The sequence below is a fragment of the Falco punctatus genome (assembly GCF_963210335.1).
Source record: "Falco punctatus genome assembly, chromosome: 10".
NCBI classification, from domain to species: domain Eukaryota; kingdom Metazoa; phylum Chordata; class Aves; order Falconiformes; family Falconidae; genus Falco; species Falco punctatus.
The window spans coordinates 11,769,510-11,789,541 of record NC_137590.1 but is presented as its reverse complement, the minus strand read 5'-3'; the positions used below and the strand labels follow the sequence as shown (position 1 = coordinate 11,789,541).

Below are 20,032 nucleotides of genomic sequence, written 5' to 3'. Positions count from 1 at the left end.
GTGGCATGTTTTTAATGTTGATCAGTTTAATCAAGCAAGTGAATAGACTTGGTCAAATTAAAATATCTCATTATTTATTCACATAGAAACCAGTAAATTTTAGGATTCGTAGCACAAAACTTTATGTTAAAAAAAGAAAGCAATCTATGCCATATAGCTTCTTTACTCTCAATAAAATAGCATCATTGCAGTTAAATTTAAGATTACAATAAAAATGGAACATTCCAGATTACATCAGTTGGAGCACAATGTGATGAATATAATGTGAAAATCCTTGTCAGAAATTTTACCACAAGGAGATATCAATAGCTAACACCCATATTCTCCGACTAGAAATCAAGAATATTTGAGCAAATCTTGGCATAAAAGGCACAAAACACAAAGCAAAGCATGCTTGTGTCATTTGTCACAAAAAAGCATTAACATTTGTGCAACATGGAAAAAGGTCAGCATTTTCCAGACTCTTCCAATATCACAGATACTTAGGGAATAGATCTTCCCCTTAATGCCAGTGTGTCACTCCCAGTACAGATGGCAGTGACTGAAAAAAAAAAAAAAAAAAAAAAGAGTATCTAGAAGAGAATACATCCATAGCCTTCCAGGAAATCTTAGCTCATGTACTGAGGACGCTGCTGCTATTATATTGTTGGGAGTAAATAAACACACTGCAGCCTTTTAATAATATAGCCACTGGCAGCTAGCACTTCTGGGAATTACACACGACTGGTAAGAATGTTAACAATGCTGGAAACCCCTCATAAACACAAGTTTACCACTTGCACTTAAATGTGTGATGCCAGCTCCGTCTTTGCTTCAAATAAGCTTTTTTGAAAAAGTTTGAGTCCTTGAAAGAAAGGACTCCTCAGACAGAATGCTGCCTATTGCACAGAGGAATGGCTTTTCTGATTGTAAGGTGCTTCAGAAATACAGATCAAACATCCGTGGTACTTCCTTCTGTAATGGGCCATCATATAAACATCTTGTTAGCAGCCTGTCTGCTATATTTCTATAACAAGCCTATCTTCGTCATCACTGCTAGTGTCATCGTACTCAACTCTGGTTTGCTTCCTCATCATCTCTAAACCTCTCTTTTTGTACGTCTTGGAAGGCGTTGCAGAGCAAGTCTTGAACTCCAGGGACCTGAGAGTAATTGGGGGCTTTTTAAAGGTGGTAGTAGTAGCTGTTCTGTGTGGCTTTCCGGAGCTATTGGACTGCAAGTGGGTTCCATTCTTGTCTGCACTGCCGTGAAGGTCAAGGATGTTTTGAGAAAAGTTTGCCCGCTCTGTGCATGCAGTACTGGGTAATGCGGCCCTTGGGACTGACTCGGGGAGAGACTCAGCTTTTGAGCCAAATAAATGTGAACATCCAGGCTGGGAACCGGGAGCTGAGTTTTCTTTTGGAGGCGAATATGTGTTTTCTTCAGCTGGAGGTTTCTCATTTCCCGAGGCCTGGATCACCGGGTCTAACATACCAAATCTTTGACTCTCTGACTCTACATTTGGTATGTTTTCCTGGCTTGTTTCTAGATGTAAGGAAAGAGGACCAGTAGTCTCTGAGTTTGTGCTGTCAAGTTTGTCACCTGTGCCTGAATTTGTAAAATCAGAAGGGCAAGACCAAAAAGAAGATGCCATTGAGTCACTGTGAACATTTAGCTGTGACTCCCCTGGTACTGATCGCTGGTGCACAAGCGGTTGTGTCACTAAACAGCAGATTTCCACATCGCTGCTGACTTGCTGCACGGCTGTATTGACGGTGGGTGAAAAGGAATGAGCTGTCACAGAGATTTCCAGGGGAGCTGCAATGTTCTGAAATGAGAAGTCTGTTCTTGTGTGTTTCCTGATTTGCCCAGAAATGTCCTGTAGAAATTAGGGAGGGGGGAAAAATTTACATTTAAAGTATTTCAATCCAAAGAAATTCCATCCTTCATAAAAATGCAATGGTAACTAAGCTGACTATATCAGTAGAAAAAAATTACCTCTACTATAACTCACATCAACTGAGTAATTAAGCATAATATCAACCTTTATTTATACAACTTTGATTATATTTGTACTCATTTTATTTATTTTTTTTCTTCAGACCAAGTTACTCACCCCTCTTTTGATAAGAAAACTATTTTTTTCTCCCAATGTCTGTGGGAGGCGTAGTAAAGGATGTATTTTTTTCCTTAGGTTTGGGTTTGGTTTTTTTTCCCTTTGGGTAGGTGACAGACCATGCCAATAATTTATAGATTATAGGACTTAGGGGTTTCAAGCTGCATTCTTATGTATTGTCCCGGATGACGTTCTTTTCATTAAGATATTTTAATATACATATTGTGACGGTGTTTGTGCAGTGTAGGGGAAAATCTTTGTGATGAATATGTAACAAATATTGCAATGTCTGAGGATTGGCAAGAGATGCAGGAAATAAAATCACTTATTACATTCCTAAATATGATACTGCTTCTGCTACATGAAGTACCAGTGCTCATGCTACATAACAGCAGTCTGGCTCAGTACTTTGTGTCTTCAAGTGCAGCCGGCAGAAGTCCAGGGAAAAGTATAATTAGGATAAGCACAGAATGCTGCCATGAGCTGTGCTGACACTGCACACAACAGCATCATTTGCAGCACATGCAGATGTGTCTAAGGACCCCTCTCACTAATGCAGCTGTTGGTAGCATTCAAACCACAGCAGCACTGCCTTCCAAAAGGGCTAAAGAAATTCAGTTGTGACGCTGGATACACGCTCTTCCCACCATTGTGTGGCCATTACCACCCTCCTCACTTTTCTGATTTCAAGCTTACTGTCTCTGTCTCAGGACACTGTGCTGCATCTACTGGCACCCCCAACACCAGTGCTAATCAGTCCTCTGACAACAAGGACAAGAAATATCCTTTTTGATTGATGCAAGTTTAATTGTTCTTTTAAAAAAGCTAATTCTAACATCAGTAAGTTTTAATTATATTTTAACCAAAAAAAACCTTTAACACATCTTTAAACAAAAGCTGTGACACAAAGTAGTCTCAAATTAAACTTCAAAACAGCTGAATATAATTCAAGTTTCACCAATATCTTTTCTTTCAACAGAAAGTAATACATGAATTAAGGTACAATACCTACTTTTTTATCCATTTTGTCTTTTTGTTTAACATGGTTTAGATTTTCAGTATGGGAAGATATTCCTGAGTTATTCTTTCCTTCTTTTTTCCTTCTGCAAAGTGGCTTGTCTGAGGTGGAACAAGGTGTGTCTTTTTGCTGGTGTAGGTAATTTTCTATTGAAAAGAAGTTGAAGAAACTTTTACTTTGATATTTACTTCCCCCCTACGCTAGACCTTACTAAATTTCACAACATATCACTGGACTAACTTCTATGTTTTTATTTTTTTCTATAAATATTTATTCGAAGCCTGATAGATTTTCTCATTTATTTCTATGTGTTTGGTTTGGGGTGTTTTTTTATTGGCCATTACTGTCCTGCAAAGTAACGGCTATTCATATGCTATGAACAAGCCCAAGGTACTGTGCCCGCTTCCAACATGGTTGTGGCATAAACATAATTCGTGTTGATACTGCTACTTAAATGGGGGGCTGGTCATTGAAACACAGAAAGCAAGTCATCACACCAAACTCGTTTTATACTGCAAACATACTGTCTTGTTTCAAAAACTGATAAAGATCCATCTTAAAACTGTCTAGGCTTCTAGTGGAAGGTTATGTGTTTTTAAAAACCTCCTAATTGTCAAATTCACCGATGTAAGTAAGTGTATGAAAGTCACTGTGCATTCAGTTCTGAAAATGTGCAAGATTATTGTACTTTTATTCACGGAACATGCTAAAGGACAAAAGTGGTTTTGCAGTTCCATGTGGAACAGGTTCATATCAGAGATACTGCTAGCGTTCATTCTCTTACAAATTAAACATTCAATACATTAAAAAATATCCAAAATACTTACCTTGTACCTTTGGTTGAGGAGAATGGCACTTCTTACTAAATTTACAGGGTTGTGATGAACAGCCCTTTTTCAAAGCATCCAGTGTTCCATTTGGAAAACAATGCCGCTTGCTTAGTTGGCTCATTTTCAACTGAGCATATCCATGCACATGCCTCCCTCTGTACCTGCATTGCCAATGGCATTGAATGGGTAAACAAGTACGTGTGATTTAAAAGCAGCCAGAGTAGAACAATAACACATCATCAGGTTTAAGTCTAATAGCAATTTACTACTGTGAAGATGTTTATGTTGACTGAAAAAAAAATCAGGATTTTAGGCAAGAGACCCACAATTATTTAATTATATTTTTCCTTGGTAGGATTCAGTAAATCCATGGTTTGCTAAGAGAAAAGGGTTCAGCAATAATAGATCCTTTTTCCTATACCTGGAATTTTAAAATAACGTATTTCGTAAAGGCCTGAATTGCACAGGAATCACCCGAGATTGCACTGTTGTTGGCTTTTTTACTTTTCACTTCTTATGTGCCACCTATTCATTATCACTAATGAACAACATAACTATTTCAATTATTTAGGGAATTATTCGGGTGTTTGGTGTATGAGAAAAATATATTACATTTCATAATTAACAGTTTGGCCAGTTAGCTACTAATATGTATGACCTGAGCTTTCAGGACCCTGTTCTTAATTGAGTCCCTGTCCTTATTTGCTATAGCAAATAAAGAAACTGTGAGAGCAGCAGGGGAAAAAAAACAAAAACCAACGATGAAATAAAAAGAACACCCAAAAACCAAACCAGAAAAAAGTCATAGAAGAATGTCACTAGACTGAACAACATAGACGCGAGTCTTCTATTTTTGTTCTTACGATTCTTCAAAATTGCAGTACTGCTTGCCAAACTCGTCATGGTGATTAAGTTACTGACACTGGTTTGTCCACAAGGAAGGCATTCTGTCTGATTCTGGTCATGAAATAAAATCAGAAGGTTGTATGCACACAACGTGTTTCTTCTTGAAGCAATTAATCAGACATTCTGCTGCCCCACACTCCTGAAAGACTAGAGGCTAAATCTTCCACTGATACGATCTCCCATTAAACAAGGAGAAACTGCACTGATTGATACAATGTGCCTTTGACAGTTTTATACTCAAATTCTTCCTGCTTTTTATTTAAACCAAATGATCCTTTAAACTAGATGGGTTTGTTAGATTGTCTCAGAACCTGATATTTATTCTGCATTCTCTTGTGAATACAAGTTCAAGATATAGATCTTCTGAGGACAAAAGGGTCTTCTCACACACTGCTTTTAGCTGTAGCAGGATTAAAAACTGAAGTATTTTGGTTCCCTTCAAACAAAAGTAATTGCTGACAGTTTTGACAGATAAGAATCATATCTCAAGCATAATAAGAGTCAACTGGCCAGTCATCATCTTTCTTTGGTATATGTCTGGTCTGCTTAGAAAAGTCTGTTCCTGATAATACACAATATATTGACGTGTTTTATAGTTCACCTTTGTGGAACCTTTGCAGTCTGGGAATAGCTCTTTCTGAAATTTATTTTTTCCCCTGATTTTGACAAGGTTGGATTTTGGGGGTGACTTCATATTTTCTGTGGACTTTTTACACCCTTTTAGCAAAATCATGTCTGTATCTAGGAAAGCTGAAAACCATATTCCTTACCATTTTGGGGTGACTTTAATCTTTTTCTGTTTGTGGCTCCTCTTGAGTTTTTTCGTTGAGACTTTTTCCTTTTTGCAAACAACTGTTTTCTGCTTTTGCTCTGAAATATTTTTGAAAGCACCACCAGGAGCTGCCGAGCTTAACTGTTGAAAATATTGGGAAAAAGTTAAGTACATGAAAATTGTGAATCACATTAACTGAGAGATTGGAAATCTACACTCTTTTTAAATAGCACTGAATAACATAGTAGTTAAATAGCACAACTCTGATTTTTTCCTAGAATTTGTCTGTTAGTTTTTTCTAATCGATTTGTCCATCTACTTTTATAAAATCAAACAACTCACTGCTTTTGTGGATCTATATAGAAATAGTGTATGTTCTTTTGTGTTGTTGTTCCTATATAAAAAATAAGCTTAGTCTTACAGAGCTGTTCTAGGATCTGTACAGATAGACCAGTCTACCTCCACTTACCTAAAACACCTTCCAAGCCTTAAACACTTTACAGGATATTAATGCAATTTTGGTTGACATTTCAGTGTATCTAAAAGATAAGAGATCCAGTACATAGTCTGTCTTTGACTCCAAGTATCTCCAAGCATAATGAAGTCTTGACATTAACGGTCTACTTCAGTCCTACTCTAATTCAAATATTCATTTAAAATTAAAACAGTGAGATACATACGCTGTTACAGAAGGATATAAATACAGAAGAATATAAAGTATACTCATAAGGGGAAAAATCAAGAAATAGAAATACACTTTTCTCACTAGACAGCATTCCTACTGAAGTTCTCAAGTGAAAGAAACAAATATTTGCACAAAAGCATGTATTTTTCATGCATTGAATGAATGTAACTTCTCTTATAAAAAACTAAATTGTTAATTCTGTATCAAAAAATGTCTGTAAATGTCCATAAATATAGTTTAGATAGTTCTTTTATTTTTCTAAGGGGGTGGGGGGGTGGGGGGTGTCAGACAATTACCCTCTTGAGAAAGGAAATAGGGTTATTAACATTACCTCCTGCACCTGTTGTCCTTTAGAAAGGGATGAAATCAATGTCTTTAAACTCCTGTTTGTTAAGCCGTATGCCACAGTCTTGCTAATATTTTTCATTTTGAAAATAGAAATATCGTACTTTGACAGTGTGCATTCATTGCTAGATTCCTTGTGGCAGGTGTGCATGGAGGAATAAGCAGAGTCCGCACTCCCCTTCTGCTCAGCAGGCAGAGGAAGGCTTCTTGTTAAACAACACCAAGTTAATCGAGGTTCAGCATTTAGTGATGGGAAGGTGCTCTTCATGCTTGATACTGTTAAACTTCCAGAGTAGCAAGTCAGATTATTGTGGGGTAGCACTGGGAATTCTTTACAGTGAGTGGTGAGAGTGTGGCAATAATAAGTGCCGAAGGAATGGCAAAAATAAGTGGGGTTGTCTGTTGAGCTCTGAAAATGCTGCATGTCCTGCAGTGTTGGTGAAATGTCCTTAAGGATGCATGGACTTCCACCTGCGTCCCCTCCCATGACGGCTGGCTCCGCACCCTCGCTAGAAGCTGATGTCATTATCAAAGAGTCACTTCCTGAGCAAAGATGATGTAAAACCTTCCTCTCTTCTTTAATGTCAGCTGATATTAAAAAACGACTTGTATACAGAGAAGTAAAGCATATTTTCTTCTTTGGGGTCTGTGTAGAGGAAGTAGTTATGCTCATCCACTTCTCTTCTGTTTGCCTTTGATAATTTAATCTATTTTTGTTCTGTTTGTTTTTCCAAGCATCTCTTACAATATCCTGCTGCCTGCAGGTTTGGTTATAAAAGCTGTTATCTGCTGTGGTTAAGGTATTTGTTGTTTCTGACTTGACTGGTGAACAAAATACTGGAGTTTTCCAGTTTGCATGTACGTTCCATCGTAGCTCTCCTTTGCTGGCCTTTTGTCTCACTTCAACTTTTGAAGGAGACCAAAACACATCATTAGAAGGAGAACTGAGTGATCCACTGCTGGAAGAGCAGGGGGTGTTGCTTAAAGCGTCTGTCACAGATGTGCAAGGTGTAAACTTCTGTTCTGAACTAAGCACAAGTGACACATCTGAGGCTCTCCTGTCTTGCGGCAATTTAAGGATATATTTTGGAGAAAAGGCATTTTGTTGTGGGACTGAATTTAAATGACCAGATTGCAAATGATGAATTTTAGAAGGCAGGTCAACAGCATTGTCATTGGAAAATGGTACTTTCGCTCCTGTTTTCTTAAGACAGGTTTTGACATCTTCATCTGTTGCATTGTGCAAGGCAAAAGAGCTGCAATCACTTCCCCTTAATTCAGGCCCTAAAAATGCCACAAATGAAGCTTTTGAGATACCTGCTGCATGTGGAAGAAGGTTAATATTACTATAATTAAGAGCTTTTGTGGAGAGTTCGCTTGTTTTCATATACTCCACATTCTCAGTGCCTCCAGTGGATTCATTAATTCCTTTGCTTAATTTTTGCTCTTCTGCAGTTCTGGAGAATTTCACTGGTGCTGCGGGAAGACACTGAGTGCTAGTGCAATAGACTCTGTCTGCATCAGTTACTGCATTGTTTTTGCTGCTGGGACTAGGGCAAGACTTTGAAATAATGTTTTGTGTCTTCTCCACTTCAAATTTCAGCTTTTTTCTTTCTGACGGTAAAGTCTGGGATTTCCCTGCAGCTTCTGTGTTGTTGCAATGGACCCACAGGGGCATCAGGGCATGCTGGCCCGTTTCCTTATTCCTGCTATGGTTTCCATAATTGTTTGATGTGCTCTCACAATCTGATTCCAATGGACTGGATTCTTTCCCAGGGCTTGGTTTTTCCCATTTGGTACTCTGTACTGGCAAGCAGTCATTGTTCCTGCTGTTAGTGTTCAGCTGACGCTGAACATTTTGAAGCCTGAGCTCGCAACTGCTTGGAGCTAGCACTGTGCTGCTGCCAGCTGTGTACTTCTCCGTGTCACTGCCACCAAGCTCTTTAGAAGTTTTGCTCGTTACAGTACGTGCACTAGCATTTACCGAATGTGATGTCTCCATTAGGTAGGTTAAGCTGTCTGCAGTTTTCCTGGGGGACACATTCTGTAGGATACGATTACTGTTACCACAGGTTTCTGATTTACCAGTGTTTAAACCTGTCGTCTCAAGGGAGGAAAGACTGTCAGTGACAGAGCTCCTGCCATCTCTTTCCTCAGTAATTTCAGTACTGCTGACTGATTCCTTTGAATCAGGAGTGAAGCTTGTAATATCTGTAATCTTATTCCCCCTTTGTTTAATTTTCTTGGCATTTTGACTGCTTTTCATTTTTTGGTAGATTTTCTTAAACGTTTCATCTCCATACATTTGCCATTTTTCTTGAGAGAACATCTTTAACTTCCTTTGACTGGGTTTCTTATTTTTAGCACTGATTACCTCTCCAGCCCCAAGCTTTTGACTTCCTTGCAACTCCTCTGACAGAGGAGGATGATCAGCCACATTACTTAGTGGCACATCATCCACTGCTGTTTGTCTGACTAGAGCTCGGGGATGGCTATTAGGAAAATCCACCGAATTTGCAGCAAGATTGTTGCTAGGCAGCAAACCAGCAGTGCCTGTATTTACAGACTGCTTAGTAAGAGAAGGAGGCTTTGAGCAACCTGCTTTGTCACGGACCATTCTCGTGCCCTCCACAACTGGCAAGGAGTTGCTCCGTGTAACTGGTGTGGTGTCTATCGTTGTGGAGAACTGGGTGGGAACGGAATGGAAAAACATTGGCTTGCCTTTTTCTAGGGGTGCAAAGGTAGATTTTGCTGAACAAAGGAAAAGATTCTTTTTCCTATTTACATCACAAGTTCTGATGTCAAAATGGAAAGAGTCTTTGTATGTATACGGCATTGGCAGGTCAATGCTGCCCTGTTTCGAAAGGACAGTTTTTCTGGGCCTGACATTGTCTAACTGGGTATCATCCACCACACTTTTGTTATGAGAGATAAGTTTTGAAATGTGTTCTTCCAGCCTCCTTTTCTCGAGCATCAAGGCTGTAGCTTTCTCAGCTGCCTCTGGCTTGGCGCTGCTTCTGAAGGCACACCTTAAGCTGCTGAAGGCGTTTTCATTTTCCAGTTCAGTGCTGTGTTCATAGAGACTATGCAACGGGCTGGATGATGCCATCTGTTGTTCTGTACTATCAGAGCGTGACAGATACCCTGAGTCAGTGCTCTCACACTTCTTTAGCTTGCAGTCAAATGGCTTATAATCCCACTGTTTTTCCCAAGAGGTTGCCTGCTGCCTTTGCAACTGAATATGCTTATTGGCAGTTGCAATTCTTTGCTCCTGTATCTTCTCTCTCTGGCACTGACCATTTGGCAAAGCTCCTGGAGATGATAAAGTTTGAGGTTCTCTTTCAGGAACCCCCTGATTAGCCTTTGAACTAAGGGACTGATTTGTTGTTTCTTGATTTTCTGAAGCAAATGGTGAATTGCTTGTTGCTGGCGGTGAAAGGTCATGAAGTCTCTTGGTGTCTGTTACAGCACTGGTCTCTGAACTCCTTTGCTTCATCTGCATCCCCTTGTCTTCACAGGTGCTACTAAGTAGTTTGCTGCCTTGCTGTGAGGTGATGCTCTCTGTTGATTTCTCATTTTGCTCCAACACACCACTGTTGTCAGAGTCTGAGGGAAGTCTGGTATTGTTGACGTGTGTTTGAGTTCTTCGGTGTTTATACAAATTGCTTTGAGTTTTAAATGCAATACCACAGGTGATGCATGGAAAGGGCCTTTCTCCTGTGTGCGAGCGAATGTGTTTCTCAAGGACACTTGGCTTCAAACAATCTCGTCCACAGTGTTTGCAGATATATTTCCCAGCTTTTTTTGATTTTCCTGGGCTTCCAATAGATGCATTTACACAAGAATTGGGCGATGATAAAATTGGTAACGTGCTCACTATGTTCAGTGTTAGCGTTTGCCCAAGTTGTTTCTGAAAAATGGGCTGAGGCTGATCTTTGCCTTCTGAAGGAACAAGTCGGTTCAGGATTAGAGGTATGTTACTGCTGTCGAGATTCACACAGCTCCTGCCAGTCACTAACTGACTGTTTGGCTGAAAGCATCCTGCCTGGACGGGCTGGTACAGCGGTATGGTAAGGGCTTTTAGGTACACAGGTTGGGACAGAGCTTGTTCCTGCTGAGGAATCACACTGCCTTGACTGAGATCTGAAGAACCCTGCGCAGGCTGAAGGGAAGAGGTTGGGACTGGTCGATCTGCTAGTGCAGCTGTAAAGCCAGGCTGCTTCTGTGCCTCCATTTCAAGAGTTATCTGCCATATGCTCATGTACCTGTAAGGCAGGGGAAACAAAACAAGTAGGAAACTTCAGATAGCAAAATAAAACAAAAATACTTTCAAAAACTGCTGGACTGGGAAAGCTAGCAGTTAATAATATGATGTATCTTGTATACAGGCATTGTACAGACAATAATACATTTTCCAATTAAATTGATTCATCTTTCAATTCTTAGCTAGGAATTAAAATTTGGTACAGTGTAAAGAACATTAAACATTGCACTTAAAACCTACAATAAGTACTCAGTATTAAAACTACATCTGAGTATCAGAGTTGCAAGTGGAGGCTCTCAGCATCCCAAAAATAGTATTTGTTTCATTTCTTGATTTCTTTTTTCTGATTTTGATTTTGTTTCATTTTCTTGAACCATATTCCCATTCCATATTTGTACCATGTTTTTTAATTTAAGAATTTACATTTATAAATGTTAATATAGATACAGAGAACAATCAGGGTTAGAAGGGACCACAGGAGGTCTCTCTAGCCCAAACGCCTGCTCAAAGCAGAGTTAGCACTGAGGTCAGGTGAGGCTGCTCAGGGTGCTATCCAGTCTGGTTTTTAAAACTTCTGAGGATAAAAACTTCACAGCTTCTTTGAGCAACCTGTTCCAAACACAGGACATTAAACATGGCTGTGTTATTATCTGTGTTTCCCCAATTTAAATGGGCTAAGACTAAACACATTGCAGTAAGTGATGCAAAATGAAAGTAGGTGAACAAAATGAAACTAATGTTTTACAAGTGAGATTTACATAAATATGGACAAAGCAGAAAAGATGGTATCATAGGAAAATAATGGAATAAATTAAAGCTGTCTTTTGTGCAGCCCTAATGAATTTTGTCTAATTAAAGGCAGTATTATGGTATACTGCTAATTTTTAGATGCTTTCAATGCCAGATGAAAACATTTTGTAGACACAGCATTTGGAAAAAGTGAACCTATTCTTATGAAATCTGTCCAAATACATTCAGGGTTGGTGCTGGTACAGACTACTTATTTTAACAAAAATTTGTTTTGTCTTTTTCTTTCTTAGAAACAAACTAGGAAGCTATTAAAATAAGATAGTTTAAAATTATCTTTGGAAGAGTGGATAGAGGCATCAGCATAACCTCTTGTAATTATAGTTTGGGTGAAAAGTAGGAGATATGTGAATGTTTATTCACATTCTTACTCAGCTATTCTCACAGCTCTGTATCCATTGGCTGTTATGAATAATAGGCAGTTCTTGTGCAAACCGTCATAAAAACCCCGTCTGCAATATAATAATCAGTGGCTAAGTGTGAAATCTGCAATTTGTTGCCTCACTGCATAATCTGTAGTGGTGCTTCTGTACCTTCCATGGACCATTTTAACAGGTAATCATTACTGAACAACAGTAAAAAAATTACTTATAAATGTTGTTTGGTATTTGGACGGGTACCATATCACACACACACACAATGTTACTGTTCTTCAAAGCAAAATCTCTGTTGCTTGTAGTTACTGAGAATTTTTGAAATAATACATGCAATAGTTTTTGAGTATTCCTCAGTTACTGTTAGAGCAGGTAATAAAGCTGGTAAGTTGATATAAAGTTGGATGGAGATTCAAGCAAAGTTCTGTTACTTCACAGCTAAAAACAAGTGACCTACATCACATGAAAAAATGGGAAAATAACTTTCTATTAATGATCAAATGGAACAGGTTAAGGTCAATAAGTTACGTGCTCAGTACTAAATGTAATTAGCATCTTAACAAATAGACTAGGAATTCAGGTAGTTTTCATATTAAGTATATTGGGGGAAAAAATGAAACTGAAAGATAAAGCAACCCTCTTGGTTATCAGTCTTCTGCAAAGGAAAAAGTTTTGTATATTAGGGTATTGCCTTTAATCTGACTGATTATTTCATCCCTACATGTAGTTCACAAAGCAACTGTAAATAACTGGCTCCTTGAGCAACAGAAAAGTAATGTACCAAGAACCCAGTAGCTATTACTCTGCACTTCTCACTGCACCACTTCTGGAAGTTCTGTGGCTGGCTGGCAACTTCTGTTTCACAGCTAAGGTTTCTTCCAGTTTCTCTCTGATCTGCTTTGCTTATTCCAAGAATTGGAAAAGTGGAGAAAACATCAGCAATGCAGTCCCTGGGATGTGTTCTCTGACTTTCCTTCTGGTCATGAGCAAGGCCGTTAGCTTCTCTGTGTGCATTACATGCGTCAGCAAAACTGCTGAGGAGCCACCGAGGAAACCGAGAAACTTGCTACCAACTGCAGGGATCTCAGGGCTGGGCCGTTTATGGGAAAGGTATCAGTGCCTGGTGGGATTCTTTGCCTTCACTCAAAGATTTGAGTGTAATAAAAATCCCAGAAAACAACCCATAAAAAGACCTGATCTGAGCACAGCAATGTGTTAGATTTTGCCTGTTCTCTTTTCTCAGTAATTTTATAAATAAAACTGTTATCAAGCATGGACTTCTCTTGTCCACTTCAGACATTTCTATATGGAATGATGACTTAAGTGGCTTTATAATACAGGTGTTGACTATACTGATGAAAGAATGTTAAAAGAATATGGTTTGTTAAAGGAATTATGATCTATATTATGCAGTGTGGTTAGCACTGTGGGATAAAAGTAGATTTCTCTAATTTGCAAAGTGAGGTTATAGACATTTCAAGTCCATTTAAGATGGTTCTTAAGCTATACAGTCACCTTAATTTATAGCAATTTAAACACAGCATGCAATGAAAACAGCAGCAAGTGATAAGACATAAGCCAATGATATTAAGCATGCAGTAGTTTGTCCAAAGATGTGCAAATAAAGAAGTGTCGAGGGGACAAAAAAATGCTACAGAGACAAGGCTCAAAGAAGAGAAGTGAAACCTGAATACCATGGAGCTAGAACATCGAACAAGCACCACATCATACGAAACAAGTCACAGTATCTATGCTCCCCTCCTTCCCCCAAAGAAAAATGTGGAAACGCAGAATTTATATTTCCACCTCGATAAGCCTGCTGCAGTGTCACAAATGATGTTCTCTCTTTGAATCTCCTCATGTGCATGCAGAGTTGCTGGGCCCTTCAAGGCCAGCCTGTAAGTTAGTAGGACTAGTGGTGGACAGATGTTTTTAATACGAATCCTGTAGTTCCAAATTACCAGACTCTCTGTGTAATTTTGCTTATTCTATTAAGTTTCTAGGGCCCAAAATACAGTGTTATTCTGAGAATCATTTCAGTGCTGTGTAATGTTCTACAAAGAAAATACCTAATTGATTACAGAAAATTTAAAGGAAAGTTTTAACGAATGCTCAACAATTAAACTAAATGGTGATACACAAGCTCATTACTTTTAAGAGTTTAATGATACATTTCTACCAGCTGTGGTAGTTTGCTGCTTTTCACAGCAAACAAAGGATACTTTCTTCCCAAGTGAAACTTCTGTGGCTTGTATTCTACTCTGGCAAATACGATCATACTTTTCACATCTGTTGTTTTCTACAAAAAAAAGCCACTGTATTTCATTGTACATTGACAAAAATAGCTTCTCTCAAACTAATTCTACCCCAAGGCTAATTCTGGGAAGTACTTGCCTGAAGTAGAAAAACTTCTTTTGTTGGTTACCCCCCAGGCTGTGGTACTGAGCATCAACCTGATGTCCTGAGCTCAATTTGTAACTTGTGGCATCGAACTACTGGTATAAAAACTTTATCCTAATTAGATAAGGAAAAATTTCCAATAAATTAAACTAAAACCAGGATTTGGCCAGTCCAAAATTTTCTGAATTAGTTTCTTTAGCTATCAAAACTGGTCAACAAAAATTCCATTTAAATACAATTCTTACACTCCTGGTTTAAATTATACTTTCAGGTACACGCCATAGGTAAGTGTGTGGAACACTGAAAAGTCAAAAAGTGGAGTAGTGTCAGACAACAAATCAGTGTAGCAGAGACTGTCTTATTCTATATGCAAGTATAAAGTATTCTTATAAAAGGGGGTGGTGTAGAAACTCATTTTAAATCCAATGTGTTCCTCTTTTTCTATATAATTTTTTTCCTGAATTCCAAATACATTTTCTAAAACTTGCTTCATTTTATCAGCACTATTATAATAATCTTGGATTATACAAGCTAAAGATTTTTGTCTTCTGCATGGCATGTATAAAGGCACTGGCAACTCTCCATCATTGTTAATAAAATCATTAAACATGTAACTACTTATTTCCTGCACTTACATAGAATTTTTTGAGACACCATTGAGAGGAGCACCATTGTTTTTAAGCAGATGCAGCGCTCAATCCCCTGGCTTGGTCTCCAGGTATCATCTGTAGACATGGCAGAGTGAGTTTATTTTTGTACCACACAGAAGCAGCCTTTCAACATTCTGAACATACATAATTATAGTATATTATACTAGAAGTCCCTACCTTAAATGTAATGCCAGAAAGCATACAGAAGTGGAATCCTCTAGTCTGTAAATAATTTTAGCTCACGTACCTTTTATTGAGCCAGGCATTTCAGCAAAAGAAGTCTCATTTCTGTCAATACTTGATGCAAGCAGAGAGAAACAAGGACAAAGACTTGAAACAGATTAGAAGTAGGAAGTTGGGTTTCTCTTTTTTTTTTTTTTTTACATTGGTGTCACAGTAACAACCTTCAGAAAACAGGAAGAGATGAAACAGAAGAAAATGAAGTAGCATTTCAGTCTGTTCGTATCCTGTATCAGTATTCATGTAGGAACCTACAAGCAGAATCAGCTGCCTTTGAAACGCAGGTGTTTCGTACACTGCATTATGTTGTGCCATTCAGTGACATACGCTGATGCAATGGTAGAATTTTTTCTTTATACCCCTAAGGGTAATTTGATTATAACTTTAGAGTAAAGCTCTCTCTTAAAATGTGTTGGAAAAGAAAACAGTGGTGGAGAAGATACTTGCTACATATGAAATGTTAAACTTACCCAGCATGGGTATTACCCACCAGCTGCTTCTAACAGTGCCCTGCGGTGGGGTGGAAAGCAGTAACCAGCAGGGAAAATACTTCAGGAATGTTACAAGTGTTTAGGTCACACTCAACAAACCTCCCTAAAGTTGTTAAAAGCTGTAGGGAGAACAACATAGGGGACAGTCAAGAGAAGTAAAAAGATCTTTTTAAGAGATGCTGTTTGTGGGTTGGCTTCATGAAGAGCCTTCAGGTAAAGCAGTCAGCAGAGCCAGGGTGGACGGGGGTGGGGGGGTGGGGCACAGCAGTTCCTTATGCTTGCATAGAGATTCCAGCTTAGGAAGTGACACCCAAAAATAGATCAGTTGAAAAGAGAAAACAAAAATCACTTAAATTTCAAATAGAACTAATGCAGTGTAATACTGGTCCTCTGTGTTAAGTGTACAGTTCAAATTACTTTCAGCCACTGCAGCAACCTGTTCATCCACACAAATGGGAAGGATCACAGGATGCTTTTTACATCTTTACACCTCTTGACAACATGGACTGGAATGGCTACTTCCTCCACTGTTATGAGACCAGGTAAATCCCAAAGTGGAATATGCATTCCCTATAATATTACAAAATCAGCATATCTGGCCTGTAAAAATTCCTTAGGCACACTGCATTTTGGAAGATGTGGCTTTTGATCTGGCTGTGGGGAGCACCTGCCCAGTTCAGACAGCTGGAGCCTGTGTGGTGTAAACTGGGTAGTGGGGAAACTGTAACGCAATGACTGTCCGATACCCGCTGCAGCGGAGGCCTTTCTTGTAGTAATTCAGATGATAGACTAACACCAGAGGTGTCGATGGATTTTCATCCTGCACGGCTTTATTGATCTTGGAGAGTTTTGCCCCTTGTTTGTATTGCTTTCAGTTTGTTCCTGGACCCTGCTTTAGTAGGCCCCTAATTTTGGAGGTGTAGAAATATTTCTTATTGTTCCTGTCTTTCCTGCCTGTTATTTAGTTATTCAGGGGGCAAAAAAGCTCTTAACAGGGCCTACTATTGTTAATTAAAATCCTTCGAGTTTCTATTATTCCCTGAAATGCTCCCAGTAATTGGTAATGGCACTGCAAATGCTTAACATCAGCCAATCTAGAAAACTACTTGACACTGTGAACTGCTTTTCAATGACTCATGCTGCTGATCTGCAGATTCCTTCTGTCCATATGGGTAAAACTATGTGCAGCAACTAGTGTCAGCTCTGCTGGGAGACGCTTTCCTAAAGGAATGGATTCTTATATATAAGTGAGATCTTCTGGAAGATTATTGCATGCTACAATCAACAAACTAATGGAGACAAAAAGATGCACATCTTAGAATAGAATCCTGGCACGAATCAAACCATACAAACAGATGATTATGGGCATTTTAAGTAACCAGTCAAAATCAGTTTCTCTTCAGTTTTATCACATACCTGAAGTCCGTTATAATTTATTCCACTTTGAGACTATTATTATCTGAAGATAAGGTGAACTTACTTAAAAGGGACACTTGTTTTAAACAGTACTAATAGTCCCAGCAGTATGCTGGAACTAAGTAACAACTTATATAAACATATTCAAGTTTTTTAAATCATTATTTAGAATACTCGGTAACATATCAAATTCTAAAGGCTAAAACTGCAGACTTCTCCTGAGTTAGAGGCATTACCTAAATATAGCAAGTTACAACTAGAGCAAGTGACTGCATGAATGTTTGCCACTATCAGACAGGTTTCAGGGCTTAGCAGAATCTCTTGAAGCAGGATCTAAAATCTTGAATAAGTGACTCTGGAGCCAGACTGACTCCACAGTATCCTGTGATCCTTCCCATTTGTGTGGATGAACAGGTTGCTGCAGTGGCTAAAAGTAATTTGAACTGTACACTTAACACAGAGGACCAGTATTACGCTGCATTAGTTCTATTTGAAATTTAAGTGATTTTTGTTTTCTCTTTTCAACTGATCTATTTTTGGGTGTCACTTCCTAAGCTGGAATCTCTATGAAAGATTACTTACATTCAGTTAAGTCAAAAATATTATCCTGCTCAGAAAAAATCAATTAACTTCAGTTGGCTCAATATACAGCAAAATATCTATTTTAACTATGTGTGAAGATAAGCGTACTGTCAGGTACTACACAGCAAGGGAGTATGTGGTGCTACAGGGCACTTCACTCTCAATTCATGTCTCAATCAGGATTTGAGACGACAGACCCACAGACCATTGGTATACATTTCTAGGTTCCAGGAATCTGCGGGAAGAGCTCCCTCCCAGGGGTCTGAAACCCTGCAACCTTCAAAGACACCTCCAGGTGTCATTTTTAGTCAAAGTTATAATTGAGTAATACCTATACTAATAAGGATTCCTAATATACTAATATACTGATAGACTTCAAAGATCCTGCCAACTACATGGTTTAAAGTACCTTACAGTACCTTGCAACCTTAAATGAAAAGAAAGTATCTTATAGGATCGTTAACTATTAATTTTTCTTATGAGGCCAATGCTGCTGAGAACAGCACACATATCTCACTGTCAGCAGAAGATACAGATCCTGGAATTAGCATTTCCAGTCGCTAGTCTACCACTGGTGGCTAGCACAGCGTGCCAGTGTGTATGAAGAACTCCCTTGATTGACTAGACAAAACTTCTACTTAAATATTAGTACAATAAAGTAATAGTGAACCATAGGGTCTGAAATAAATTTTGGGCAGGCAGTTTAAACTACTTGTTTGACCTAAGTGTTTATGAGTGTACCTTAATGCTGGTGCTTTCTAGTCCTCAATTCAAATTAGCAAAATGGAACTGACACCTTTCCTGATTAGCCCAGAAATGACTGTTAATCTTGTTTTACTTAAAAACTATTTCTGCCTTTGCTCTTTTCTCAATTTGACTTCATACTTTGAAATGTCTCATAACAGAAGTACTGACTCCACCTTTTCACTTGTTCTTAAGGGATGTGTCTGATCTTACAAGAAGGCAAGTTCCACCACCAGTGTGCAGGCTGCTTATAACCTTACTGGCCAAGGTGAGAGCCTTAGTGCCATGCAAAATTAGACTGAAAATATATAATTCCCTGATCTTCTGAAACGCTCATAATCTTTCAATGATAGCAATTCTTGCTCAGATTCTGACTTTGGGAAATCATGCTGCTTGTTAAGAAGTCATTGTTCCTGAAGTTTTGCTCTGCTTCCTATGTTATAAAAGTGCAAAGAAACTAGAAAACATGCTGATTGAACTTTGAAATTCTTGTGCCATCCCTGAGGACAAATATGTTTGACACTGTACTTCCACAATTACATAATATCAGAGAAATTGTTTTATTTTTTATTTTTGTAAACACTGTACCAGAATGCATTGTTAAAACCTTTTAAGAGGAATGTGATCGGTAATACCTTTCCTTCATTCTAGAATAGCACCATTTTGATCATTATTATACAGTTTTCTATCTTTTTGATTCTCCTTTTCTTGAATATCCATAAATGAAAACATTCAAAAGGCTTAAATCAGTAAGAACACTGTTAGCTAAAATATATTATAGTGTGTAAGTAAACATTGTATTGGCTTTTTTGATCTCTTCATGCAATTTGTTTCAGAGAACATTTCCTATTCTACTTCTCGTGCTGCTACTTTTCTCAGCTTCAGTCATAAGAAATGCTTTCTGATTTATTCTATGTCTTTATTTTAAATTTACCTCACTTCTTTCTAAAAAGAAACATATTTAACATATCTGTTGTTTTTGTAACGCTGTTATTGGCTTCACAGTGAAAAAATTAGGATTGTTAGTGCTTAAAAAAATCTAACAATCTCAAAGGATTTCCATTCTTTTGTCCTTTCATCTAATTTGATCCTGTGCATTTCCCTTGTTAGGAAAGAGTTAACAACCTCCAGCCAGCAGTCTGTAATCAACAGGTTGCTCTAACAGAAAAATAATAACCCTAATCCATCTTTTAAAGTTTAGGAGGTTAGACTAAATGGTGAAAAAATACTGATTAAAGCCCTCTTAAAAACAGAAGTGGGGCCAGTACTAAAATGCTTTGTGTTTTAGGAAAAAATCTTGCTCATTGCTAACTGAAAGAACCATCACATTGAAAGAATTATAAGTTTAAAATTTCTCTCTTTACCATCTAAAATTTAATTATATCTCTGTCTATATAAAATGATAACAAAACACT

General features: G+C 38.2%; 1 protein-coding gene across 3 annotated transcripts in view; it reads right to left on the bottom strand.

Annotated features, from left to right (window-relative positions):
- Positions 1-52: 52 nt before the first annotated feature.
- ZNF831 (zinc finger protein 831) overlaps positions 53-20,032 on the bottom strand; it is a 40,705-nt gene continuing 20,725 nt past the window's right edge. The window contains exons 1-6 of one of the 3 annotated variants that reach the window (XM_080403930.1): positions 15,322-20,016; positions 6,636-10,914; positions 5,618-5,760; positions 3,939-4,102; positions 3,106-3,257; positions 53-1,856 (exon numbers count right to left, since the gene is read on the bottom strand). In XM_080403930.1, coding sequence (XP_080260056.1) covers positions 999-1,856; positions 3,106-3,257; positions 3,939-4,102; positions 5,618-5,760; positions 6,636-10,910 — 5,592 coding nt within the window. In that variant the 5' untranslated portion in view covers positions 10,911-10,914; positions 15,322-20,016 and the 3' untranslated portion in view covers positions 53-998. Of the gene's footprint in view, positions 1,857-3,105; positions 3,258-3,938; positions 4,103-5,617; positions 5,761-6,635; positions 10,915-15,321; positions 20,017-20,032 lie in introns of those variants that run through there. The other 2 variants (XM_080403928.1, XM_080403929.1) reach the window with 2 other exon arrangements.